Raw genomic sequence first — 27918 nt, 5'->3', positions numbered from 1 at the left:
ACAGCCAGGTTTTGAGTTGCTTCCTGAAGGAGAGGTGGTCTTGGGTCAAACGGAGGTGGATGGGGAGGGAGTTCCAAGTCTTGGCTGCCAGGTAGGAGAAGGATCTTCCTCCCATGGTGGCTTTTCTAATGCGTGGCACGGCGGCAAGGGCGTGGCTGGTCGATCGTAGCTGGCGGGTGGGAGTTTAGAAGGTCAGGCGGTTGTTGAGGTACCTGGGGCCCAGGTCGTGGAGGGCCTTGTGTGCGTGGGTGAGGAGGCGGAACGTGATTCTCTTGCTGACGGGGAGCCAGTGCAAGTCTCAGGTGTCCGGAGATGTGGCTGTGTCGGGGGCTGTCAAGGATGAGGCGTGCAGAGGCGTTCTGGGTGCGTTGGAGTCTTTTCTGTAGTTTGGCCGTGGTTCCGGTGTAGGGGGTGTTACCGTAGTCCAGTCGGCTGGTGACGAGTGCCTGGGTGACCGTCTTCCTGGTTTCTGTGGGGATCCATCGGAAGATCTTTCGGAGCATGCGTAGGATGTTGAAGCATGATGATGAGACGGCGTTGACTTGTCTGGTCATCGAGAGGGAGGAGTCCAGGATGAAGCCCAGGTTGCGTGCGTGGTCCGTTGGTTTGGGTGCGCTGCCCAGGGCAGGGGGCCACCAGGAGTCGTCCCAGGCAGAGGGTGATGATCCAAGGATGAGGACTTCCGTCTTGTCTGAGTTCAGTTTCAGGCGGCTGTTCATCATCCACTCGGCTACGTCTTTCATCCCTTCGTGCAGGTTGGTTCTTGCGGTGGCTGGGTCGTTGGTGAGGGAGAGGATCAGCTGGGTGTCGTCGGCGTAGGAGATGATGTTGAGGTTGTGATGGCTGCGTGGGGGCTCATGTAGACGTTGAAGAGGGTGGGGCTGAGTGATGATCCTTGTGGTACGCCGCAGATGACTTCGGTGGCCTCGGATCTGAACGGGGGGAGGCGGACTCTCTGGGTTCTTCCGGCGAGGAACGAGATGATCCACTCTAGTGCCTTCTTTTGAATTCCGATGTTGCTGAGGCGCTGCACTAGGGTGTGGTGGCAGACAGTGTCGAACGCTGCGGAGAGGTCCAGGAGGATGAGGGCCGCTGTTTCCCCGTTGTCGAGCAGGGCTCTGATGTCGTCAGTGGCTGGGATGAGGGCGGTCTCGGTGCTGTGGTTGGCTCGGAAGCCGGACTGTGAGTGGTCGAGGGATCCATTAGTCTCGAGGAAGGCGGCAAGCTGTCTGACGGTCTTCTCGATGACTTTGGCAGGAAACGGGAGGAGCGAGATGGGGCGGTAGTTCTTGAGGTCGGTGGGGTCTGCTGATGGTTTCTTCAGGAGGGTGCTGAGTTCGGCATGCTTCCAGCTCTCCGGGTAGGTGGCGGTGTTGAAGGAGCAATTGATGATGTCCCGGAGATGGGGTGCGATGACGGAGTCGGCCTTGATGAAGACGTGGTGGGGGCATGGGTCGGTTGGTGATCCGGAATGGATGGTGTTCATCGTATGGATGGTGTCTTCGGTGCTGACCGGGGTCCAGGCGCGGAGGGTGGTGTTGGGGGGCGTCGGTTTGGTGGTTGGGTGCGTGGTCTGTGCGCCGAAGCTGTTGTGTATGTCGGCGATCTTGCGGTGAAAGAACGAGGCGAGTGAGTCGCAGAGGTCTTGTGAGGGGGTGATGTCGTTGTTTCCGGCGCTGGGGTTGGAGAGCTCTTTGACGATGCTGAAGAGTTCCTTGCTGTTGTGCGCGTTGTTGTCTAGTCGTTCTTTGAATGCTGTCTTCTTGGTGTGGATCAGCTGGTGGTGTTTACGGGAGGCATACTTGAGGGCGGTCATGTTGTCTGTAGTCGGGTTTTTTCGCCAGGCTTTTTCGAGGGTGCGGCAGTTCTTCTTGGAGTTCTTGAGGTCGTTGTTGAACCAGGAGGCTTTCTTGCTGTTGGGCCTGATGGGACGGGTTTTCAGAGGTGCGAGGTTGTCAGCGCAGTTGGTGATCCACTGTGTGAGGTTGTTGGCTGCTTGGTTGGGGTCCGCTGAGCTGGCGGGAGGGTTCTGGCTCAGTGATGTGGAGAGCTGGTCGGTGGTGATCTTGTTCCAGCTCCTGCGGGGAGCCTGTTGTGGGTGGTGGTGAGTCGTGGTTTTTCTGAAGCTGAAGTGGACGCAGCTGTGGTCTGTCCAGTGGAGTCCGGTGGAGTGGCTGAAGGAGATGTACTTGCTGGAGGAGAAGACTGGGTCAAGCGTGTGTCCGGCGTAGTGGGTGGGGGTGTTCACCAGTTGCTTGAGTCCGAGGTTGGCGAGGTTGTCCAGCAGGGTGGTGGTGGTGTTGTCGTTGTTGTTCTTCAGGTGGAAGTTGAGGTCCCCTAGGAGGATGTAGTCAGCGGAGGGGAGGGCGTGTGGGCTTATGAAGTCTGATGTCTTCGCTGAATTGTGTGGGGTCCTGGGGGTCTGTAGATAAGGGTGCCTCTGAGTGTGGTCTTGGGGTCGGTGTGAATCTGGAAGTGGAGATGTTCGGCAGCTGTGAGGGTGTCGTCGGAGTTGGTCGTGATGCTGATGGTGTTCTTGAGGACAATGGCGATGCCTCCTCCTGTCTGGTTGACGCGGTCCCTCCGGGTGATCTTGTATCCGTCCGGGATGGCGATGGCGATGTCGGGCGCTGAGGAGGCGTTCATCCAGGTTTCTGTGAGGAAGGCGACGTCTGGAGATGTGGTGTCGAGCAGGTTCCAGAGTTCCACGGCGTGTCTGTGGATGGAGCGGGTGTTGAGCAGGATGCACTTCAGGTGGTTGCTGCTGGTGCTTGGTTTGGCGGGCGCGGTGCAGGTCTGGATGCAGGAGAACTTGCAGGATTGGCAGGTTAGAATTAGAACCTGGCATCTTGTTCACTGACAGTCCAAATACTGTTATTTTTCTTTACCTTTGTGATTTTACCCTCTCATTGGCAATCTACTTCTGTAGATTGAGCGTAAGCATTGAACCTCATGTATACTTTAAGTATACTTTTTATGGCTTAAAGCGATTTTCATTTGTTGGTTGCAATGTCCTTTAGAAAATCTTGCTTGCTAGTGGTCAGTTCTGCCTTTTTCTTCCTCCTTTTTATGTTTCAGAGCAGTGACAAACTACTGTATTGCACTTTGCTTTCTTTATCTGTTGCTGTGATGGACTATTTTTGTAATTTCTTTGTGTTAGAAATGGGGTCTCTGGTTAGAAGCCACTTTGCACTCTGTCCAAGCAGGGACCCTTACTCTAGTGAGGGCAATGGTGATACATGTTGGGTCGTATTTTAATGTATGTATCATATCTTTTTAGTATGTGCCTCTCTCTTGTGCACAAGAGATTGTCTTGGAATTGGAATGCAGGGGGGCAGTGGATTTGCTGGGAGGCGGTTGGCAGAGGTGATACGGAAAAGTGAAATGTGAGGAGAGGAAGCTGTTATATCCTGCTGACATAGCAATAAATCACTGTAGAAACTCACCGAAAGTGCTTCATTTTAGTGGCGCCGAGTGACTGCTTGCCAGCAGGATTTCCACGCATGCAGGGGTGCGGCGCTGTAACCGCCTGACGGTGAGATCTATTGACAGCTTCTCTTCTCGTGTGCTTTGTTCCTGACTGACGGTGAGCCCCACAGACAGCTTGTCCTCTTATGCGCTTCGCTCTTCCCTGCGGCGAAGTACTTTCTTGGAAGGTGTGTGGTGTTGTGTTTTTTTTTTTTTTTCCCCCCCACTTCCGAGAGTATATTGTTCTTGCGGTTGCGCATAGCGGCCTCACAACTGCGTTTCTCCAGCACGCACGTCACACCACATACGGCAGCCTTTTTAAGTGGGATATTACAGCCATCTGTGTCTCTGTGACACGCACACCATAATCGGGTGCCATTTTGAATCAGGCAGTTCTGCAGTCGGTGTGTACACTGGACATGTAGCGGATCCTTACTCTATTATACCATTGGTGATGCGCACACCTTATTGGTTACAACTTTGATTCTTTTTTGGCCACTATTTCGTACAAGTGACACTCCACAATCTGATCCCATTTCAAATAGATTTGTAATCATTTGGGGCCATATTTATCACATGTATACCTTGTAGAGTGCAATTTTGGTTTTTAGCAATAATTTTGACAAATAACTAATTTTGAGCAACAAAAAACTATGCAAAATTCTATTTTACCACCCACACCATTCGTTCCCAATCTTGCTTCACCTGATTCTGACTGCGAACAATGGAAGGAAGCCTTTGAAGCATATTTGGATGCGCTTGAAGGCAAAAACTTTACTCACAAAACGAAATTTGCAATTTTGAGACATTGTTTTGGAACTGAAGGCCGGAAAATCCTTAAATTCATTCCAAAAGAATTAGTATTGGTAATTGAAGGAGATGGTGTGGAAGATGAGTATGAGACAGAAATAAAGTCGTAAGATTCCAGATTTAAAAAGTGCAAAAAAAGTCACATTCTAGAAACACACATTCCATAGAAGAGTTGAAGGTGAAGCGGCATCCAGTTGTGTAGGGGCTTTAAGGATTTTAGCTGTTTCCTGCCAATATAAGGAATTCGAGGAGGAAATAAGAGAGCCAATTAGTGGAAAAGACCAATAATAAAAAAGTACAAGAAGTTTTATTGTCTACACCCAATTTAACGTTTCAAAAGGCAATAGAAGTAGCGACAAGAATCAAGAGTACGGTCATTCATGGAACAAATGGCCATTTCCGACAACAAAAATCCGTCACAATGGCAAGATGTGTTCGGAATAAAAAAATCATTAAGAAGGACAGTCAAAAACAGATTACCAACATCAAATCTGACAGGAAGTATACAAGTAAACCACCAGAGTGCTACTGGTGTGGCAGTACATCTCATATTCCAGCCATTGATAAGGTGTGTGCCAGATGCTATAAGAAGGGGCACTTTGCTAGGGTGTGTAAGTCGAGTATACTAAATATGAGCAAAGTGAATAGTATAGATTTGAACAATTCCCCGCCTTCCAGCGAAGAAGAAGAAATATTTGTTGTTAGTGCGAATAAATCGCCAGTTTATAAATTAAATGTACCAAATCCTAGAAGGCCTTTTTGTCAAGTAGTGATTAACGGAATGGAGGTAAGAGTCATGGCAGACTCAGGATCTCCATTTACTCTGCTGAGTGAAGCTAAATGGAATGAATTATTCAAGAATCAAGGATTTACCTTAGCACATTCCAAGATCCAACCTGTAGGGTATGGTGGAAAGTCTATTGAGGTTGATGCTGAACTAAAATTCAAAAGTAATGTGTCTCAAGAAACAGTATATGTAGCCAAGGACGATGCATGTCTTCTTGGGTGGTTTGATCAAGGTAATTTAGAAGTGTTACTGGATCCGAATAATCCTGAACAAGTTGTCATGAAGAGAGAATATATGCACGTGTCGACCGTAAGGCACAGCAAATGGGAACTTCATTATCCTGGAATATTTAAAAGCAGAGTGGGTTTATTCAAGGGATTCGTCCACAAAATTAAAATCAGTGAGCATGCCCATCCAATGGTACATAAAGTACGTAATGTACCTTTGACTTTGAAAGATGATTTTATAAAAGAATTGGACAAACTGTGTAAGGATAACATCATCGAGCCTATTGAATTGTCGGACTGGTTCACACCTGTAGTTTTGGCCTGGAAGCCTAATGGGTCGCTACAGATGTGTATAGACTTACGTGACTTGAATGATCAAATTTGGGTGGATCAATATCCGCTACCTAACATATCAGAAATGTTGTCTGTCAAGGGAGGGAAAATATTTTATTTACTTGATAAGACATCTGCATATCATCAAATTAATTTACATCCCAGTTCTAGGCATTATACAGCCTTTTATAACACCTTTTGGCTTATTCCAATTTAAACCTATGCCTTTTGGGTTAGCTTCGGCTTCTGCCGTTTTTCAAAGAACTGTTGAGAGCATGTTCAAGAATATGCAAGGTATGAAAGCTTTCCAGGATGATATTTTGATTTATGGGAAGGATATGTCTGAGCATGATGATAGATTGAGTCGTGCACTAGATGTGTTTTAAGATGAAGGGAATAACTCTCAGCCCAAGTAAGTGCCTCTTTGGTGTAACATCCATAAATTATTTAGGATTTGAACTGTCTGCAGAGGGCATTAAACCCAAAGTTAGTTTAGTGAACTCAATTGAAGATTTTGCGTGTTCTGAAAATAAAGATCAGTTGAGGTCCTTTATGAGTTTGATTGAGTTTTATGCAAGGTTTGTACCTAACTGTTTGGAGAAAACGTTCAATTTAAGGAACGTATTTAAAAAATAAAAAAAAAATCCAAGTTTATTTGGGATGGGTGTTGTGAAGGGGAGTTTGAATGTATTAAGAAGGAAATTGCTGAAGCCACACTGTTGAAACCTTTTGACACTAGAGATCATGCGGTAATAATGACAGATGCTAGCCAGAAGGGATAGGGTGCAGTTTTGGTGCAGAAGAGAGAAGGTAAAGAGTAAGTTGTAGCATTCACTTCTAGGAGTTTAAGGGGTGCCGAAGCAACATATTCCGTAATTGAGCGAGAAGGCTTAGCTTGTTGGTGGGGCATAAATCATTTCAAACAATGTGTTTGGGCCACACGGTTCATGGTGAGAACAGATCGTAAACCGCTTGTACAATTATTTTCGACAAAAGGGTGCAGACAAGGCTACTCCTATAATTGCTAAGTGGCAATATGAACTTTGCGAGCACAATTTTAAGATTGAGTATGTTCCAGGAAAAGAAATATGTTAGCGGACTGTTTGTCTAGATTAACTGATGTTGACTTGTGTAGCTGATGTAACAACTGGAATCAATAATGAGTGTGAGGATGGTGATGTAGTTTTGTGTTCCATGAGTGATCAGTTGGAAGGAGCTTTAGTGGAACAAGAGTGGAGCGATGCGTGTGAAGCATACCAGGACATTAGATTGGTAATGCAAGGGGCTGTCATGGGTTGGGTCCTAGTGGAATCTTGGTGAAGATCTTAGTAATAAGTACAAGCATGTGTTTCAGTTATCTTCAGTTAACAACTTATTGTTCAGTGCGAACTCATTAGTGGTACCCTGAGGTATGAGGAATAACGTTTTGAGTTTGGCTCATGAGGGTCACATTGGTATGCAGGCCATGAAAAGGAGAATTAGAGAATGTTTCTGGTGGCCAGGAGTTGACAAGTGTGGAGCATTTTGTAAGAGTGTGTAAATTGTGCGATCAGTGACAAGTCCCAAGTGACTGCTCCGAGTCCTGTGGAAGCCATTCAGGTGCCTGATAAGCCGTGGAGTAAGCTAGCAATTGATATCATTGGACCGATGTATTTATCGAGTGGTATTTTGGAATATGGAAAAGTCTTAATAGATTATTATAGTCGATGGCCAGAAGTGAAGTTTGTAAAAGTACCGAACACTGGCAACATAATAAAGTGGTTGGAATATATTTTTGCAAGAGAAGGTATTCCAGATGTAATTTTGACAGACCGTGGGAGTAAATTTACATCTGAGCAATTTGAGAAATTTTTAGAATTCTTAGGCATCGGACACACCAAGACTTCTTTGTACCACCCAAGAAGCAATGGTCTTGTAGAAACTCTTAATAGAGTCATAAAAGATAACATACAATTGTCCAAGGTGAGTGTGTTGCATTGTAAATCTGAATTAGAAAAATTGTTATGGGCAGTATGCACTACTAATAACGCTGACACACAGGTCTCACCCTTTGTATTATTGCGAGGTCGCATTCCCCCTTCCAAGCTAGCAAGAGTGGATGGGTCAATTTGTGGTACCATGGGATAAAGCTGATGATGAAAAGGGAGTGTGCACAAAAGAGATATGTCCATGATCCTCGGGGGACGAAAAATCGGAGATTCGTTTGGAAGGAAGGGGATGGAGTGAAAGTGAAGTGTTTGAAAATTATCTCAAAAGGTAAATCGAGATTTAGTGCAAGGAAAAATATAGTGCGAGTGGGAGATAGTGCTGTGACAACTTCATTATCCAGAACCCTAGATCACAGAAATGTACCAACGCTACAAAGAGGAAGGAAGATTCAGGTCCACGCAAGTTTCACACCAGAGTTGTCAGACTACCTAAGAGATTTGATGATTATGTTATGGACCAATCTTAAGAATATTGAAGTCTTATACATAATGCTTTATGTACATAGGTTGGGTATTTCTATAGGTATTGCAACACGTTTGTGTTTTTAATTGTCTTTATCAATTGTTTGTTTTGATAAGGGGGGGAAGATGTGTTGGGTCGTATTTTAATGTATGGGTTGTATCTTATAGTATGTGCCGCTCTCGTGCACAAGAGATTGTCTTGGAACTGGAATGTGGGTGGGCCGTGGATTTGCTGGGAGGCGCTTGGCGGAGGTGATACAGACGAGTGAAATGTGAGGAGAGGAAGCTGTTATATCCTGCTGACATAGCAATAAATCACTGTAGAAACTCACCGAAAGTGCTTCATTTCAATACACACTTCACGGCTTGAAAAATCTACTCGACCACTCGCATTGGCGGGTTTTATTTTATACGGTTGAGCTATTTTTAGATTCCACTCAACCCTCATGGCGAGTGGACAAAAATAAGGTGTTCTGTTCAGTCAAAAAGTGAATTGGCAATTAAGGAGCCTTTAAATCTTATTCTTGTCACATTTGCTCTGTGTTCAGAAACTGGTCAAAAATCAGTTTGTCTTCTTGCAGTGCAAATACTTTTCCTTGTGACTGCAGAGTTCTGGGATTTTTATAACTAACTCAACTCTACAAACATTTCAAAATATATTTCAGTAGCTGTGAAAGACCATTTTTATTTCTACTTCTGTGTGATGAGAGAAAATATTTTAATAGAATGGAAAAAAAAAAGTCCAAACACTTGGTGATGTGCAAATGATGAATGTTTTCTGAAACCCAATTTTCACAGATTATTGTTAATACAATATATAGTTTATCAGTAAAGTTGCAAGTTAGTGGGAAGGGCTTTGGGCATTTCTTGGAAATCTACTGTCTGTAAATGACAGTGCGCTACCACATCATGCTTTAGTAATATATTTATTAAAAGTGAGTGTTCAAACATAAACTGAGAAACACTCCTGCCCTGATGGCAAAGCTGTTAGTAAAGTAAGAGGCAAGTCATGCACAGATCATGTGTACCCTGTTTGTGGACTAGATGTATTATGCATGGAGCAAATGTTTAGTGTATTTCCTCAAACAAAAGACGATTTTTTTTTTTTTTTTTTTACAGCAGAAATGCTGAACTCTTATTTGAAGTTGCACTCATATGAGAATGAAGAAAAAGTGACTGTAAAATACAATATTTTCCTGGGATGACACAATTTGAGACCCGTTTCCCTTAGTCGATTAGATTATTCAAGCTACACTACCTGCAGGTCTAGTAATATTTTTATGATTTTTCGAGGCCTGCACTTAAATGCACCCACTTGGTAGCTTGGCACAAGCAGTCAGGCTTATCTTAAAGGCAATGTGTAAAGTATTTTTACCTACACGCACAGTAATACAGTGAAAATACTACAAAATGGACACCAAACCAGTTTAGAAAAATAGCCAATATTTATCTAAGTCAAACCAGACCAAAATGACAAAAATCCAACATACACAAGTCGAGAGATGATTTTTTTTTTTTAATATTTTTTTTTTTTTTTTTTTTTTTTTTTTTTTTTTTTTAAAGAGTCTTACTCCATAGGAAACAATGGAAACGTTGTTGCCACTCAAAGTACCTGGTTTGTGACAAAAAGAAAGCTGTACAGGTGAGCGTGTGTTGGAAAAGTCAGCAATGTGTTGAGTCCTTTATCGCAAGTGAGGCAGTGCGTTGTTTCTTCACAATGATTTTGATGCCCATCAAGGATGCGTGAGAAATCTGGTCACACAGTGTTGAAAAACTGCGCTTTCAGCAACCGCAAGCAGCAGTTTTGTCATTACTCCAGCCGCAATGCAGGTGGTGAGTCGATTTTAAACTGTGAGGTGAGTGGCGTGTTTTTTTTTTTTTTTTTTTTTTCTTTTTTTTTTCATTTTTTTTACAGCGGCGTTGCAGTTGGTGCATCCAAATTTTCTCCTCACGGCTCCCTGTGTGTAGATTTCAGTCCTTGTTCTGTCAGCTTCACCTTTCAAGGACCCAGGGACTGGACAGGGCACCACTTGGCAGGGAAGGAGTCTCAGCAGAGAGTCCAAGTGCTGGCAGAGTTGGTCTTTAATGATCCTGACACTTCAAAACAGGAGGCAAGCTCAGTCCAAGCCCCTGGAGATACTTCACAAGCAGGAATATACCCCAAAGTCCAGTCTTCTTCCTCTTTCAGGCAGCAACGGCAAGCCAACCCAGCAAAGCACTGTCCCAGGCAAAGGGGCAGTACTCCTCCTCCAGCTCTTCTCCTTGGCAGAGGTTCCTCTTGGTTCCAGAAGTAATTTGAAAATCTGGGGTTTTGGGTCCACTACTTCACTCGTTTCTGCCTTTTGAAATAGGCAAACTTTAAAGAAAAGTCTCTATTGTTCACAAGCTCCTGCCTTGCATAGGTGTGGCTCCAGACACACACCAGGGGATTGGAGACTGCATTGTGTGAGGACAGGCACAACCCATTCAGGTGTAAGTGACCACTTCTCCCTCCTTTCTAGCTTAGATTCATCAGGATATGCATGCTGTACCCCAGGTCCCTTTGTGTCACTGTCTAGTGGAGAATCAGAAACAGCCCAACTGTCAGTCAGACCCAGACAGGGAATACAGAAGTAGGCAGAGTCACAGAATGGTTTAAGCAAGAAAATGCCCACTTTGTAAAAGTGGCATTTTCAAACTGACAATTTGAAAACCAACTTTACCAAAATATGTATTTTTAAATTGTGAGTTCTGAGACCACAAACTCCATATCTCGATCTGCACTTTAAAGACCTTTTAAAGGCATCCACCCATGTTAACCTTTTAGAGAGAAGTGCCTTGCAATAGTGAAAAACTAATCTGGCGGTATTTCACTATTAGGACATGTAAAACACATCAGTACATGCCCCACCTTTAACATACACTGCACCCTGCCCACGGGGCTAAAAAGGGCCTACTTTAGGGGTGCGTCATGTATTTAATAAAAAAAAAAAAGGGAAGGTTTGGGTCTGGCAAGTGGGTACACTTGCCAGGTGGCATTGGCAGTTTAAAACTGCACACACACACTGCAGTGGCAGGTCTGAGCCATGTTTACAAGGCTACTAATGTGGGTGGCACAATCAGTGCTGCAGTCCCCCTAGTAGCATTTGATTTACAGACCCTGGGCCCCTCTCGTGCATTGTACTAGGGACTTACTAGTAATTCAAATGTGCCAGTCATGGAAAAGCCAATTACATATACGTTTTACACAAGGGGCACTTGCACTTTAGCACTGGTCAGCAGTGGTAAAGTACCCAGAGTACCAAAAACAGAGTCTAGCACACAGTCAAAACATAGGAAGCGGAGGCAAAAAAAGACCAGGGAGTCCACTCTAAGGATGACGGGTTTAACACTTTGGTGCTCCCTTTTCACTTTTGGTGTTTTAGGTTGGTAGCTGCCTGCGTTTTATTGCAGCATTCCGTTCCTACCATGTCACTGACATTTGTTTTGGCTTTACTCCAGTGCTGTCCTTGTTTACCTCTGGCTCCTAAAATAGGCTTATTTTACAAAAGAAACACCCAGTTGTTTACCTTACTGCCCACGAACGTCGTTTCTGGTAGAAGGTAGCCAAACCTAAAAGCAATGATGTGAAACTTGCTTAACCTCCAATCACATCTAGAGTCTCTTTTTCCAGGGCCCCACCCTGCCAGCACTCATGATAATCACACAGGCCATTGCTTATCTCCTTTACTGGGGCCATAAATCTTATCAGGCTGCTCTGCTTTTTTTAATGTGAGGCAAGCCTGCTTGCAAGACTTCAGTTTGTTAAAATAAAAAGAAAATATTTTCCAGCCTTATTGTCCAATTTCTGATGCGATTTCTGATCTCAGTTGGTGTCCGTGTCCACCAAAACATGGCAGGAAAAAACAAAATTATGAGATGGGGCTGACCAATTTATGTGGCAAGAAAAGTCCAGTTCTGAATTTACAATGCTATAGCTCTAACTCAAGAAAATGCTAGACCTATTGCATTGCAAATGCTTGCTGTTCCTTTTACACAACCACCTCAGCATAATTGTTGTGTCCTTTTTGCATGTACTATTATTTTGTTAGGCCGTATTCCGCTTACTACACTTGTTCTCTTAATTGTGCTCTGTTTTTTTTATTTATTTTTTTATTTTATTTATTTTTCTTTTTTTTCACTTTGTAATGTGTTCTGATGCTCCTTGCTTGTGCTATATAAAATATCCAATACGTTAATTTGCTAGGTTGGCCCAAAAAGACAAACTCGTTGAAGAAAAGAAAAAAAAGATATGTCCGCACACAGGAAGGCGATCATGCCACTTCTAGGTTTCGCAGCCAAAGAAAGAACGTGAACAAGGGATCCATCTGGGACAATAAGTAGTTCTTCATTTTGAAAAGAGAAGGGTATTTCTTGATTTGTACATATGGATCGCAGCACTGTGTTTCAGAGAAAACCCAGAGCACCGCCTCCGAAAAGGATCGCTAATTTAACAGGTTGGTTCCTTCAGCATAAGAAATGGTCTTTGTGGCCTACTGAGCTACAGTTGATATAAGGAACACAAGGTAAATGGATGAGACTATGGTGTTGAACTCTATCAAAAGTAAGCAGATTAACCACCAATCAGTTTGCAACTTCGTCCTCATTTTTATCGTGACCACTAACATAGAACTTGCATATAAAGTAGCACTTAGGAGATTGGTAGACATTCTTTAACTTGCATGCCCTTCTCAATTTGAATGGTTGTGAAGGTTGAAGTAGGGTGACAGGTCCTGGCTGTTGATCCAAATTTTGTTTATTATTTGGGAAGCTAATTCAAGATATTTTCATACGTTGGTCATAAATATTTGTTATTATTATTTTTTTTTTTCCACTGCTAGCGTGTTAAAGGTGTACACCATGTTCATTCTGAATGCGTTTTCTGTGCATCCTAATTGGCTGCTTCGAAGCAAAAGGCGCCAGGCATCAGTTTACCAAATAAAAAGTCACTGGTGACAGCTGTGCAGACCCCGTTGGTTTGATGGGTTTTATGCCTGAGTGATAAACAAGACGGGAAAAGGATTGTTGTTACACTCTGAAATTATACTGTGGGCTAAATTCAGGGAGTAACTTTAAATGTCAAAGGTTCGGGCAGCTCTCAGAGACCACTGATTTCCAGTATTTATTTATTTTTTTAATTTACGAAATCGGCTTATTACAAAAGACCTATTAAAAGTTAAATGTATTGTCAGAGATTTTAACATACAGGTGTGAAGAAAAAAAAAACTAGGTGCTCTTCCCTTTTATCCCATTTCTCTTGCCTTCATCCATTTCACCTAGAGCTACAAAGACCCTGCTTTAACTCCTTTTGTTTACATTCCTGCCACATTTATTGCAATTTATGCACCCTTAAGAATATGCCCTTCAAGTATTTGGGGGAAATCTGAAATTAGAACCATGTAATTGGTGATCCCATAACTTTTTGTTCATTCTTAGTCTGCCTACTGATTTTCAATGTAAGAATGTGTTTCCCGAAGACTAACCAGGTTATATTTCATACATCTGAGCCTGGCAGTTGGTATTCTATCTTCATCTTTTGAAAAGGTTTCTGCAGGTGTCCTGCAGAACGGGGTGTAAAGTCTTGGTGTGACATTGAGTAGTGCCCCCCCCCCCCACACACACACACACACTTGAGCTGCTATAACTGGTGATCAAAAAGCTCTCTTTAGTGATTTTTTTATTTGAATTTATTTTTATGTATTCACTTTTTGGTGCACACAGAGCACTATTGTTTTTCTGTCTTTCTGGGAGGAATGTCTGTAGATAGGTCAATAGTACCTGCACTTGGCTTGTAGACTACAGTGTTTAAGATGAAAGTAAGTAATTTTCATCACTCCGATCTAGGAGTTTTGTCTGATATGGTTAGTCAGGGGCTCCATTGACAGAAAAGTATGGTTAAGGAGTTAAACCAAAACCTTGTATGTGCCACTGTGCATAGGAAATATTCTAAAAATTAGGAGATTCATCCCACCATTGCCAATATAGATAGTAGCTGACCATTATCCATTAGTGAAAGAGTTGGGTTATGTTGTGATAATTAGTAACCTCCCCTGTTTGTCAGGCTTTACTTTCAGTATATCTCCCTAGAGCCATTTGACATACAGAATTGATATTGCCTTTTTGGAGTGACTTTAGGCAGAGACTGATTTGTACCCAGAGTGTGCAATGTGTTTCCCTTCCTGTGTCAAGCAGGTTCCCTCCCAGCCCCAATATCTTTCGGTAGCCTTACAAATGTGAATCTCTTAGAACGGTCATTCCCCTGATGTTAAAGCTTAATATGCCTAACCATTGCCTATTTTTATTTTTATTTGAAGATTCCATCGCCGACTATGACTCAGATAGGGACAGCCAAGTTATTCCTGCGGCACAGTACGCGAGTACGCCAGCCCTTTCCCTTCACCAAAAACAGTTAAAAAAAAAAAAAAAAAGTCACAGGAGGTCTTGGGTATGGTCTGACCTGAAAACTACATCTCGACGACCGGCCCTCGGGCTCGGTGTCAAAAGGCCCAAACGCACTCAACCGAACAAACTGCCACGCCTGTTTCGGGATCGAGTCGTAAGATGGAAGTTTCCACGTCGGAACTGAAATGGCTACATACCACCTCTGAGCTGAAAACTTCCATCTGCTTCAGAGACAACATTTTCGGCCCGTTTAAATCTGTCTGATCACCAAGCTTTCGAGCATACATTTGTGGGAAGTAAACATGTTCCACCTTCAGAGGAGTCAACAGACATTAGGTCCATTCTTGAGGTCATGGACCATAAACAGAGAAATACAGATCCCAAAGGATGCAGGGAAAATGATTGCCTCTCCTCCTATGACTGCGAGGAAACTGTAATTCCAAGAAAGTTTGGAACGTGGCTCTTCACCAACGAAAATATTTAAGCAGAAGGAGAAGCCAAAGACAGTGCGTTAACCTTCTCCACTGCATTCGCCTTTCCTTTCTACTACTCCACCACCTCACACTCCGCTACCACCTTCACCCACACAGTTTTCTGCACAATCTCCTGTCTCCTCATACGGGGATTATATGGGTGACAATCCTTTATAATATGGACCCATGGAATATGTATGATTCTGACCCAATTTCATCTAATGACCCTGATGTGTATCCCACAAGGCCATCTCCACCGGAAAACACCACAGTCTCTAATGAGGTCATTGCTTGAGCAGGCACATACCACAATGTGCAGCTGCACTCTGAGCCCATAGAGGATGATTTCCCATTCAGCACCGTATCCTCTACACAGAAGCCGTACCAATGTTTGCAGATGCTACCAGGCATGTTATAACACGCTGATAACATTTTTAAAGAGCCGGCAAAGGCTAGAGTACTAACACTTAGAGTGGATAAGAACTTTAAAGCTACACCATCAGATCTAATTTTTATATCGCAACAATTGCCACCTGATTCCATTGTGGTCAGTGCAGCTAGGAAAATGGCACATAGTCAGTCCACAGGGGATGCTCCTCCTCCGATCAAGAAAGCTGCAAATTCAATGAAGGAGGCAAGAGTGGCAACTCAAGCTGCAAATCAGTGCAGGATTGCCAACTCTCAAGCTCTTTTAGCCGTGTATGACAGGGCCCTTTTGGGATGAAGGAGTTCCTTCAATATCTCCCTACAGAACACCAAAAAAAGGGCACAGCAGGTAGTGGCAGAAGGACATGCTATTGCCGACAATCAAATTGGGTCCGCACTAGACACAGCTGACCCCGCAGCTAGGGGAATTAATGCTAGTGTTCTGATCAGAAGGCATGCTTGGTTGCGGTTCTCAGGATTCAAACAAGCGGTCCTTCATATGCCACTTAATAAACAACAACTATTTGGACTTGAGGTGGATATCGCCATTGAAAAATTAAAAAAGTATTCCGATGCAGCAAAGGCCATGGGTGCCCTTTACACAACACATTTTCGGGGCACTTTTCGTAAGCCCCCAATTGAGAGGAGGTTTTAAACCCCAAACGTAAGAGGCCTACGTCCCAACAAAAAACAAGGACAATAATATTATTCCATGGGATCTTTCAGGGGCTCCTGTAGAGAACACAATTTCAAAAGTAGGGGCAAATCCACTGCCACAAGAGGTGGCCTCCACCTTGTCAAAGCAGTGACTTTCTCTGCATCCCCACACAGCACACATCTCCTGTGGGAGGAAGACTGCAATATTTCCACCTTCCTTGGCAACAAATTGCATCAGATCAATGGGTACTGTCAATTATCCACAATGTTTATTGCCTAGAACTCATCTCCATCTCCACTCCACCAAACATTCCTCCTTGTTCACACAGGCTTTCTCTGGAACACATTGTTCTGCTAAAACAAGAGGTAGAATCTCTTCTACTCAAAGGTGCAATAGAGGTAGTACCAATCAATCAACAAGAAACAGAAATATATTCTCTATACTTCCTCATACGAAAAAAAGGATGGCACTCTGACTAATCCTTGATCTCAGACCTCTCCAATCAGTATGTTCTCTCAGAGCATTTCCACATGGTCAATCTTCAGGATGTCACCCCTTTTTTACAAAAATAAGACTACATGACAGCATTGGATCTAAAAGATGCTTACTTCCATATTCCCATACATCCAGCACATTGCAAATACTTGAGTTTTGTGACAGCAGGCAAGCACTACCAATTCAGAGTACTACCCTTTGGAGTCACAACAGCACCAAGGGTATTTACCAAATGTCTAGCATTGGTTGCAGCATACCTCAGAAGACCAATATTTATATACATGTCTTTCCCTATCGGGACGACTGGCCCATAAAAGCCAGCATCATTCAAACCTGTCAACAACACACACATCTACATAGTCTAGGATTCACAATCCATTACCAGAAGTCTCACCTTCAGCAAGCGCAAATACAACCATATCTGGGAGCAGTTCTGAGCACTCAGTCAGCAATTGCTTATTCAAACCTGCTAAGGATTTAAGCATTCCACATTCTAATATCTCAGCTACAATTCAATCAAACTTACACCGTAACGTTTATCATGAAACTGTTGGCAATGATGGCATCCTGCATATCATTAGGGCCCAATGCACCTCTAAACATGAGACCCCTGCAACACTGTCTTTCACAACAATGGTCTCGAGCACAGGGTTGGCTTCACGATCTAGTGCTGTTGGACTGCCAGACTTACAACTCTCTGCAATGGTGTCATCACACCAACTTATCAAAAGGGCGGCCATTTCAGGGCCCTGTGCCACAGACCATAATCACCACAGATGCATCAGTGACCGGTTGGGGAGCCCATCTCAACAATCTTACAATACAGGGAGAATGGGCCTCAATTCAGCAGACTTATCACATAAACCACTTGGAACTGCTAGCAGTGGTCTTAACATTCAAAGCATGCCAGCCACAGATCACAAACAAGACCATGTTAATAAGGATAGACAACACAACAATGTAGTATCTGCAGAAACGGGAGGAGGGGGACTCGTCTCAATTGTCCCTTCTAGCACAGACCATTTTTAAGTGGGCAATTCACAATCACATTCAACTATTAGCAGGGTATATCCCAGGGATACACAACTAACTAGCGGATCTCTTAAGCTGGGCGCAGCAACAAATACACGAATGAGAGATTCACTCACAAGTAATTCAACAGTACTTTCATATGTAGGGAACACCAAACATAGACCTCTTCGCAACAAGCAAAAATGTAAAATGCCCAAACTTTGCATCCAGGGACCCATACCCTTAATTCAAGGGCAATGCTCTATGGATCAATTGGTCAGGGATATTTGGTTATGCCCCTCCCCCCACTACTTCCGTTTCTGGTCAACAGAATCCATCACATTTTCCCTCACTATCATACTTATAGCTCCGACATGGGCACGTCAACACTGTTGGATCTGTCTGTAGTACCACATCACAAGCTCTGAAACAGACCAGACTTGTTGACTCAAAACAAAGGTCAAATCAGGTCTACCATTTGAACCCATGCATTCTTGCACACTTCAATTTTGGCCATGGAAAGTTGCTTTCCTGGTAGCAATTACTTCCTTAAGGAGAGTAATTTAAATTCAAGCATTCAGTTTAGAAGAACCCTTCTTCCAAATTCACAAAAACAAAAAAGTACTTAGGAGAAATCCAAAATTTCTACTCAAGGTGGTCTCACCATTTCACATCAATCAATCAGTCAGTGGAATTGCCAGTCTTCGTTCCACAGCCAGATTCAGTTGCTGAAAGAGCTCTCCACACTCTTGATCTCAAGAGATCTTTTGTATTTATATAGATCGAACAAAAGATTTTAGAAAATATAAATAACTTTTTGTGGCTTCTCAACAGCCTCCTAAAGGTAATCCCATTTCCAAACCAGGATTAGCCAGATGGATGGTAACGTGTATTCAGACTTATCTCAAAGCTAAAAGACAACTATTAGTAACTCCTGGAGCACATTCTACTAGAAAGAAAGAAACTTCAATCGCACTCCTAGGAAATATGGCAATATGCAAAGCAGCCACATGGTTTACACCACACACATTTCCAAAACATTGTGTGGATGTGTTGTCTCGTCAACAAGCACATGTTGGTCAAGCAGTGCTTAAAACACTGTTTCAAGCTACTCCCAACTCCTACAGGATAGTCACCGCTTATTTTAGGAGAGGACTCATTTTCAGTCTATACAAAGCATGTGTATTTGCAGCTACACATGCCATCAAACGGTAAATGTCACTTACCTAGTGTACTTCTGTTTGTGGCATGCAGTGTTGCAGATTCGCATGCTCCCTCCCTTCTCCCCCGGAAGCCCGTAGCAGTTGTGGTACTTTATTATGTAAATATGTATGTACATCGCATGGACGTCGTCTTTACACGTGTGTGTGTGTGTGTGTGTGTGTACATATACAATTCTTCACTCCTTACTTCACCCTCCTGCGGGAAAACAATAACACATATATATGTTACAGTGACTCTTGGACACTCTGGATTGACTTAAAGACTCGTTATCTATCCTATGCATTATGATCTTGATACTTCCCCTTTCCTATATGTAAGGAAATGCCTCCTTAGCATGGTTGCCCCCTGACTTTTTGCCTTTGCTGATGCTATGTTTACAATTGAAAGTGTGCTGAGGCCTGCTAACCAGGCCCCAGCACCAGTGTTCTTTCCCTAACCTGTACTTTTGTATCCACAATTGGCAGACCCTGGCATCCAGATAAGTCCCTTGTAACTGGTACTTCTAGTACCAAGGGCCCTGATGCCAAGGAAGGTCTCTAAGGGCTGCAGCATGTCTTATGCCACCCTGGAGACCTCTCACTCAGCACAGACACACTGCTTGCCAGCTTGTGTGTGCTAGTGAGAACAAAACGAGTAAGTCGACATGGCACTCCCCTCAGGGTGCCATGCCAGCCTCTCACTGCCTATGCAAGTATAGGTCAGTCACCCCTCTAGCAGGCCTTACAGCCCTAAGGCAGGGTGCACTATACCATAGGTGAGGGTACCAGTGCATGAGCATGGTACCCCTACAGTGTCTAAACAAAACCTTAGACATTGTAAGTGCAGGGTAGCCATAAGAGTATATGGTCTGGGAGCTTGTCAAACACGAACTCCACAGCACCATAATGGCTACACTGAAAACTGGGAAGTTTGGTATCAAACTTCTCAGCACAATAAATGCACACTGATGCCAGTGTACATTTTATTGTAAAATACACCACAGAGGGCACCTTAGAGGTGCCCCCTGAAACTTAACCGACTGTCTGTGTAGGCTGACTAGTTCCAGCAGCCTGCCACACTAGAGACATGTTGCTGGCCCCATGGGGAGAGTGCCTTTGTCACTCTGAGGCCAGTAACAAAGCCTGCACTGGGTGGAGATGCTAACACCTCCCCCAGGCAGGAGCTGTAACACCTGGCGGTGAGCCTCAAAGGCTCACCCCTTTGTCACAGCCCAGCAGGGCACTCCAGCTTAGTGGAGTTGCCCGCCCCCTCCGGCCACGGCCCCCACTTTTGGCGGCAAGGCTGGAGGGAACAAAGAAAGCAGCAAGGAGGAGTCACTGGCCAGTCAGGACAGCCCCTAAGGTGTCCTGAGCTGAGGTGACTCTAACTTCTAGAAATCCTCCATCTTGCAGATGGAGGATTCCCCCAATAGGGTTAGGATTGTGACCCCCTCCCCTTGGGAGGAGGCACAAAGAGGGTGTACCCACCCTCAGGGCTAGTAGCCATTGGCTACTAACCCCCCCAGACCTAAACACGCCCTTAAATTTAGTATTTAAGGGCTACCCTGAACCCTAGAAAATTAGATTCCTGCAACAAGAAGAAGAAGGACTGCCTAGCTGAAAACCCCTGCAGAGGAAGACCAGAAGACAACAACTGCCTTGGCTCCAGAAACTCACCGGCCTGTCTCCTGCCTTCCAAAGAACTCTGCTCCAGCGACGCCTTCCAAAGGGACCAGCGACCTCTGAATCCTCTGAGGACTGCCCTGCTTCGACGACGACAAGAAACTCCCGAGGACAGCGGACCTGCTCCAAAAAGACTGCAACTTTGTTTCCAGAAGCAGCTTTAAAGAACCCTGCAACTCCCCGCAAGAAGCGTGAGACTTGCAACACTGCACCCGGCGACCCCGACTCGGCTGGTGGAGAACCAACACCTCAGGGAGGACCCCCGGACTACTCTACGACTGTGAGTACCAAAACCTGTCCCCCCTGAGCCCCCACAGCGCCGCCTGCAGAGGGAATCCAGAGGCTTCCCCTGACCGCGACTCTCTGAAACCTAAGTCCCGACGCCTGGAAAAGACCCTGCACCCGCAGCCCCCAGGACCTGAAGGACCGGACTTTCACTGCAGAAGTGACCCCCAGGAGTCCCTCTCCCTTGTCCAAGTGGAGGTTTCCCCGAGGAAGCCCCCCCTTGCCTGCCTGCAGCGCTAAAGAGATCCCTTGATCTCTCATAGACTAACATTGAAAACCCGACGCTTGTTTCTACACTGCACCCGGCCGCCCCCGCGCTGCTGAGGGTGAAATTTCTGTGTGGGCTTGTGTCCCCCCCGGTGCCCTACAAAACCCCCCTGGTCTGCCCTCCGAAGACGCGGGTACTTACCTGCAAGCAGACCGGAACCGGGGCACCCCCTTCTCTCCATTATAGCCTATGCGTTTTGGGCACCACTTTGAACTCTGCACCTGACCGGCCCTGAGCTGCTGGTGTGGTAACTTTGGGGTTGCTCTGAACCCCCAACGGTGGGCTACCTTGGACCAAGAACTGAACCCTGTAAGTGTCTTACTTACCTGGTAAAACTAACAAAAACTTACCTCCCCCAGGAACTGTGAAAATTGCACTAAGTGTCCACTTTTGAAATAGCTATTTGTCAATAACTTGAAAAGTATACATGCAATTGAAATGATTCAAAGTTCCTAATGTACTTACCTGCAATACCTTTCAAACAAGATATTACATGTTAAATTTGAACCTGTGGTTCTTAAAATAAACTAAGAAAAGATATTTTTCTATACAAAACCTATTGGCTGGATTTGTCTCTGAGTGTGTGTACCTCATTTATTGTCTATGTGTATGTACAACAAATGCTTAACACTACTCCTTGGATAAGCCTACTGCTCGACCACACTACCACAAAATAGAGCATTAGTATTATCTCTTTTTACCACTATTTTACCTCTAAGGGGAACCCTTGGACTCTGTGCATGCTATTCCTTACTTTGAAATAGCACATACAGAGCCAACTTCCTACACTATACTACCCTGCACCTTATCTCAGTTATAACCAAAATTGTTTTCCTCCCTTTTCCCTCTGGGCTGATGATTCATATTGTTTGCTGCATCCAGAAATTCAAAACCAGTATTCTACGAGACCAAGAAACCTAAGTGTCTCTATTGGAGGTTGTGGTGTGTGTGTGTGTGTGGTTTTTTTTTTTTTTTTTTTTTTTCTTTCCTTCTTTTCTGCCCCAGGATGATGAGCAAACAAAACAGAGACCTTCTTCCCAGTGGGATGTCTGGGTTTGCGGTTTGCCTGGACTTCTGGAAGATAAAACAGAATGATGGGAAGAAAGCTTGCACATTGTCTGACCACTGTCAATTGCTCGGTGTAGCATTCCGACCCATTGTTTCACACCCGCCAGGCCAGCTCAGTTTAGACTTAGCCATATGCAAATCAGCCTTTGTCTTGCGCCAATAAGAACAGTAGAGCCCGAACTGCCAAGCCAGGTCCTCTCTGACTTGGAACACAAACAGCCCCAGACCGTTTTCTGTTACTGACTACCAGGCCTCAAATAATAATAAAAAGATTATCGGATCTGCTGGTATACTGACGCAGTCTAGTCGATCTAACTGTAAAGTGCTAGACCCATAAACTGGTGTCAAATTATGTGATCCTAGGCACATATTTTATTTCGGCAAGTGACCTTTTTCTTCATTATCCTATAAAAAAGCCCATTCAACTCTTGGGTATGTACTTTCGACACAGTCGCTTCTGTGGCTATAGAGAACAATAAAGGCATCCTCCTACTGTATATACAGGACTCCCGGTTTTATGTTTGTTTATTTTTTTTAACATTTCCGTCTGTATTTATCCATATTTTTTGGCCATCGTATGGTTATTTAGTTTGTGTTTTGAGAATAAACAAAGTCATAAAATAGTATTTTTCCACATTTATGTAACTCTTAGACGTTCACTCCTGCGTGGATACCTTTTGAGTTTTAGCAAATTAAGCAGCCACATAGAACAATATACTACACGAAGAGGGACATATTAGCATTATACTACAAATATATGTTAGCATATGCCTGAATTTAAAGAAATGGCATCCTGTTTTTAACTCCCCAAGTTGTCTAATGCTCAGCATTTGCTCAGAATTCTAGAAAACCAGTGAGACTCTTTCAAGAAGCACAATTTTCAGTTTTTTTTTCTCCACTTTTAAAAATAAATACAGAGAAGAAACTCATTGTTTTCTGTCTGTGAAAATGACTGAAAACCGAAAACTGGGAGCTTTAATTATGACCCCACTACCACATTAAACTTCTGAATGGGCAAATACGTCTCCAACCAGTTTCACTTTTTCCTTTCCTGCCTTTTAATTTCTCAGGTCTGCACCTGCTAGCAGAGGGTGGTGTTGCTTCTCCTTTTTATAGTATTCCGTGAGCGCATACCTTTCTGCCCCAACTTTGAGATTCCCCTCTGAAAGTTTGCTGCCCTTGTATATTGTACTTTTTGCAAGTGCTTGTTGGTTTAACAAACTTAATTAACCTCTTCCCCCCTTTTTCCTTTTTTCTTTCTTTTTTTTTTTTGATGATGACTGCATGAAGGTGCTATGTCACTTGGCTTCTGACAGTCAGATTTGAGGTTTCAAGGTGCTTCACTACAAAACTGATGGTAATCTGCAAACCTATGCAAATAATGTTTATTTTTTGTGTGCCAGAAGGAATGTCCAAAGAGAAGTACGAGCCCCCTGATCCACGAAGAATATACACCATCATGTCCTCTGAAGACGCAGCAAATGGGAAGAAATCACACTGGGCAGAGTTGGAAATAAGTGGTAAGTTGAATCTGAAAGGAGGAGTTGTGTGTGTGTGTGTGTGTGTGTGTGTGTGTGTGTGTGTTTTTTTGTTTTTTTTTTCTTGGTTCCTAAAATATTTTGTTAGATAATTGGACATATGAATGAACACATCTCATACAAATAATATCTGTCAATAATGCCAAGTTTCAGATATTGGTCAACAAGTTTGCAAAGTGATTACAAACGTGACCAACTTAGCTTATGATGCCACTGTCTTTGTTAGAATCCAAATAGGAGACCTAGCAGAAAAGCATCACTTGAAGCAAAAGCATGGTGGTAACCAACACAGTGCTAGAAACGTATGTAAGTTAAAGGATAGCCGCCAAGAACTGGAAGGCAAACTGTTATGTGGTGGAATGGAAAAGACGATTGAGGCCATACATTTTGTGAAGCAGTTTGCAAAGGAGGGTGTTGTAAGATTTTTCTTCAAATGTTGCAGCACTTCTAATACTGAAGCACAGGTAGTCTCATACTGTTTATACTTACCTGGATGAGCTTAATTTGCCTTTGTAGATATTTGACCAACTGGTAGGCACTTAGCCCATACCAGAAATCTGCATATCCAAAATGTACATTAGTATGTGTTCAGTGGTCTGATGCATAGTTTTTTTTCCCCCCTGTGCAGGATTATGAAACTGTGATGCAATATATATTTGTGCAATACGGACATGCTTTCCCCGTTTTACAGGTGGCCTACCCCAACCAAACGCAGCAGAGTGTCCTCCTAATCCTCAATCCCATTTATTAAATAGAAGCTGTGCAACAATATTGAATGCTTCCCTGACCGGGAGTGAATCTGTCTGATGGGTTTCTTGTATCTCACTTCATGTATCTTGGATCACGTTTTGGGTAGAAATGAATGTTTCCCTTCACACTTGCTGTAGTAAGCTACATGCAATCATGCATATGCCCCCTTGCTCTTGTGTGCTATGGAGTCGCTGAAATGGTTGATGGGACATTTAATATTTGATTTAGAGGTGTGTGTTTTTTTTTTTTTTTTTTTTTTTTTTTTTTTTTTTTTTTTCTTCTTTTTGGGCTGAAGGTGTGGCTGAGCAGGATGACATGCATAATATGTTGTCAGATATTTTTAAGTCACTCTGGGACGTTTAAGATTGAAAAGCACAGATATTTTAGAATTCTATGCAGGAATACAGTACTTCCATGAGCTCATTTAGAGTACATTGATGTGGACACAGTAATGATGCGCAGCCATGTCGGTGGAGAACTGGATTTGCCATTGCTCCCATGTTACAGATAGAGGATGCTAAATGCTGTCACGTATCATCATCGTCTGGCAGTGTTGGAAGCAACACATGATGCTATGTGTATTCATCATGCGTTGCCTAGGTCACAGAAGGCAGCTTTGAGAAAGGATTGTTGTTTTCAGCCATATGCATGTCTTCTGAATAGTGAGAGCATTGGCAAGAATACTGGCTATTCTTTTGGAGTGAGCCTCTGTAGTGCAGCGCCTGCACACCTTTTTCAAGCCGTAGTAACTGATTCACTGTGTGTAATACAACTATCCTCCCCACAACCGTCTATTGTCTGCCACAGTGCCCTTTCCCATTCATCAGAGTGTTCTGTGTTCAGTGGTTATCAAAGGAGTCTATTCAATACTTATGTAGGCTGCAGGTGCTGTCAATGGCTCTAGGGATATGGCTGTATTGCCTAGTTCTGGTTAGTGGAGTTGCGTGTTGCATGTGTAGACTTTGTGTATGTCAGCTATGCAGCCCAGGCAATTGTCCACCTCCCTCCGCTTGGAACGCAGACATAAGTTGTTATAGTAGAAGTTGCCTGATCACTCCATTCATGAGTATTTGTGATTGATCCTGGTAGTCACAATACCTTGTGCCATAAAGTAACTGGACGTGGGTCAAATCTCTTCCTTGATGTAGGTATGTGAATTATTAATTTGTATACACCAGTAACTTGCTTAATATCAGAATTCAGTAGCCTTATTTCTCGATCTAGCAGGTGCTATATACTTTTCCACACCTACTTTTCCACAGCCGACCATCAACCAGGGAGAATGCTCATCACTTTGCTGGCCACTGATGTCTGTTGGTCATTGTGGATATCTAAAGATCAGACAAATGCCTTGATATCTTATTATGTTGAGTCATTTTTAACTTTCTATGGCAATGATAGACTTTCAGAACAACAGTGATTCAGACTCTGATTTTTAGTGTAATGAAACTAAGTAAACATCGTTAGTCCTCCGTAGGGAGTGTGAGTGAATATTTTTATATGATTTAACATTAGTGAGAGTGTAGAATATGTTTGGCTTTTAAGTATTGTAAGGAAATGCCTCCTTGGCATGGTTACTCCCTGACTTTTTGCCTTTGCTGATGCTATGTTTTGAATTGAAAGTGTGCTGAGGCCTGCTAACCAGGCCCCAGCACCAGTGTTCTTTCCCTAACCTGTACTTTTGTATCCACAATTGGCACACCCTGGCATCCAGATAAGTCCCTTGTAAATGGTACCCCTGGTACCAAGGGCCCTGATGCCAAGGAAGGTCTCTAAGGGCTGCAGCATGTCTTATGCCACCCTGGAGACCCCTCACTCAGCACAGACACACTGCTTGCCAGCTTGTGTGTGCTGGTGAGAACAAAACGAGTAAGTCGACATGGCACTCCCCTCAGGGTGCCATGCCAGCCTCTCACTGCCTATGCAGGTATAGATAAGTCACCCCTCTAGCAGGCCTTACAGCCCTAAGGCAGGGTGCACTATACCATAGGTGAGGGCACCAGTGCATGAGCACTGTGCCCCTACAGTGTCTAAACAAAACCTTAGACATTGTAAGTGCAGGGTAGCCATAAGAGTATATGGTCTGAGAGTCTGTTTTACACTAACTCCACAGCACCATAATGGCTACACTGAAAACTGGGAAGTTTGGTATCCAACTTCTCAGCACAATAAATGCACACTGATGCCAGTGTACATTTTATTGTAAAATACACCCCAGAGGGCACCTTAGAGTTGCCCCCTGAAACCTTGACCGACTATCTGTGTAGGCTGACTGGTTCCAGCAGCCTGCCACAACCGAGACATGTTGCTGGCCCCATGGGGAGAGTGCCTTTGTCACGCTGAGGCCAGTAACAAAGCCTGCACTGGGTGGAGATGCTAACACCTCCCCCAGGCAGGAGCTGTAACACCTGGCGGTGAGCCTCAAAGGCTCACCCCCTTTGTTCCAGCACCACAGGGCACTCCAGCTAGTGGAGTTGCCCGCCCCCTCCGGCCACGGCCCCACTTTTGGCGGCAAGGCCGGGGGAAATAATGAGAATAACAAGGAGGAGTCACTGGCCAGTCAGGACAGCCCCTAAGGTGTCCTGAGCTGAAGTGACTCTAACTTTTAGAAATCCTCCATTTTGCAGATGGAGGATTCCCCAATAGGATTAGGGATGTGACCCCCTCCCCTTGGGAGGAGGCACAAAGAGGGTGTACCCACCCTCAGGGCTAGTAGCCATTGGCTACTAACCCCCCAGACCTAAACACGCCCTTAAATTTAGTATTTAAGGGCTTCCCTGAACCTAAAACTTTAGATTCCTGAAACTACAAGAAGAAGAAGACTGCTGAGCTGAAAAACCCCTGCAGAGGAAGAACAGAAGACACCAACTGCTTTGGCCCCAGACTTACCGGCCTGTCTCCTGCCTTCCAAAGAAACCTGCTCCAGCGACGCTTTCCAAGGGACCAGCGACCTCTGAATCCTCTGAGGACTGCCCTGCTTCAAGAAAGACAAACTCTCGAGGACAGCGGCACTGCTCCAAAAGAACTGCAACTTTGTTACAGAGGAGCAGATTTAAAGACCCCTGCAACTCCCCGCAAGAAGCGTGAGACTTGCAACACTGCACCCGGCGACCCCGACTCGACTGGTGGAGAACCAACACCTCAGGGAGGACCCTCCGGCGACTCTGAGTCCCTGAGTAACCAAAGTTGTCCACCCTGAGCCCCCACAGCGACGCCTGCAGAGGGAATCCCGAGGCTCCCCCTGACCGCGACTGCCTGAACCTAAAGTCCAGACGGCTGGAAAAGACCCTGCACCCGCAGCCCCCAGCACCTGAAGGAACGGAACTTCTGTGCAGGAGTGACCCCCAGGAGGCCCTCTCCCTTGCCCAGGTGGTGGCTACCCCGAGGAGCCCCCCCCTTGCCTGCCTGCACCGCTGAAGAGTCCCCTTGGTCTCCCATTGAAATCTACAGAGAACCCAACGCTTGTTTGCACACTGCACCCGGCCGCCCCCGTGCTGCTGAGGGTGTACTTTCTGTGTGGACTTGTGTCCCCCCCCCCCCGGTGCCCTACAAAACCCCCCTGGTCT

At 44.5% G+C, this 27918-nt stretch overlaps 1 protein-coding gene across 7 annotated transcripts in view; it reads left to right on the top strand.

The window, feature by feature from the left end:
* CNOT6 (CCR4-NOT transcription complex subunit 6) overlaps nucleotides 1-27918 on the top strand; it is a 264606-nt gene that overhangs the window by 7139 nt on the left and 229549 nt on the right. For 4 of the 7 annotated variants that reach the window (XM_069199289.1, XM_069199285.1, XM_069199283.1 and 1 more), the window contains exon 2: nucleotides 23468-23584. In XM_069199289.1, coding sequence (XP_069055390.1) covers nucleotides 23473-23584 — 112 coding nt within the window. In that variant the 5' untranslated portion in view covers nucleotides 23468-23472. Of the gene's footprint in view, nucleotides 1-3511; nucleotides 3536-23467; nucleotides 23585-27918 lie in introns of those variants that run through there. The other 3 variants (XM_069199286.1, XM_069199287.1, XM_069199288.1) reach the window with 2 other exon arrangements.

This window comes from Pleurodeles waltl, chromosome 7, assembly GCF_031143425.1.
Source record: "Pleurodeles waltl isolate 20211129_DDA chromosome 7, aPleWal1.hap1.20221129, whole genome shotgun sequence".
Classification (NCBI taxonomy): Eukaryota; Metazoa; Chordata; class Amphibia; order Caudata; family Salamandridae; genus Pleurodeles; species Pleurodeles waltl.
Note: the sequence above shows the minus strand (reverse complement) of the source record. Positions and strands in the feature narration are given on the sequence as shown.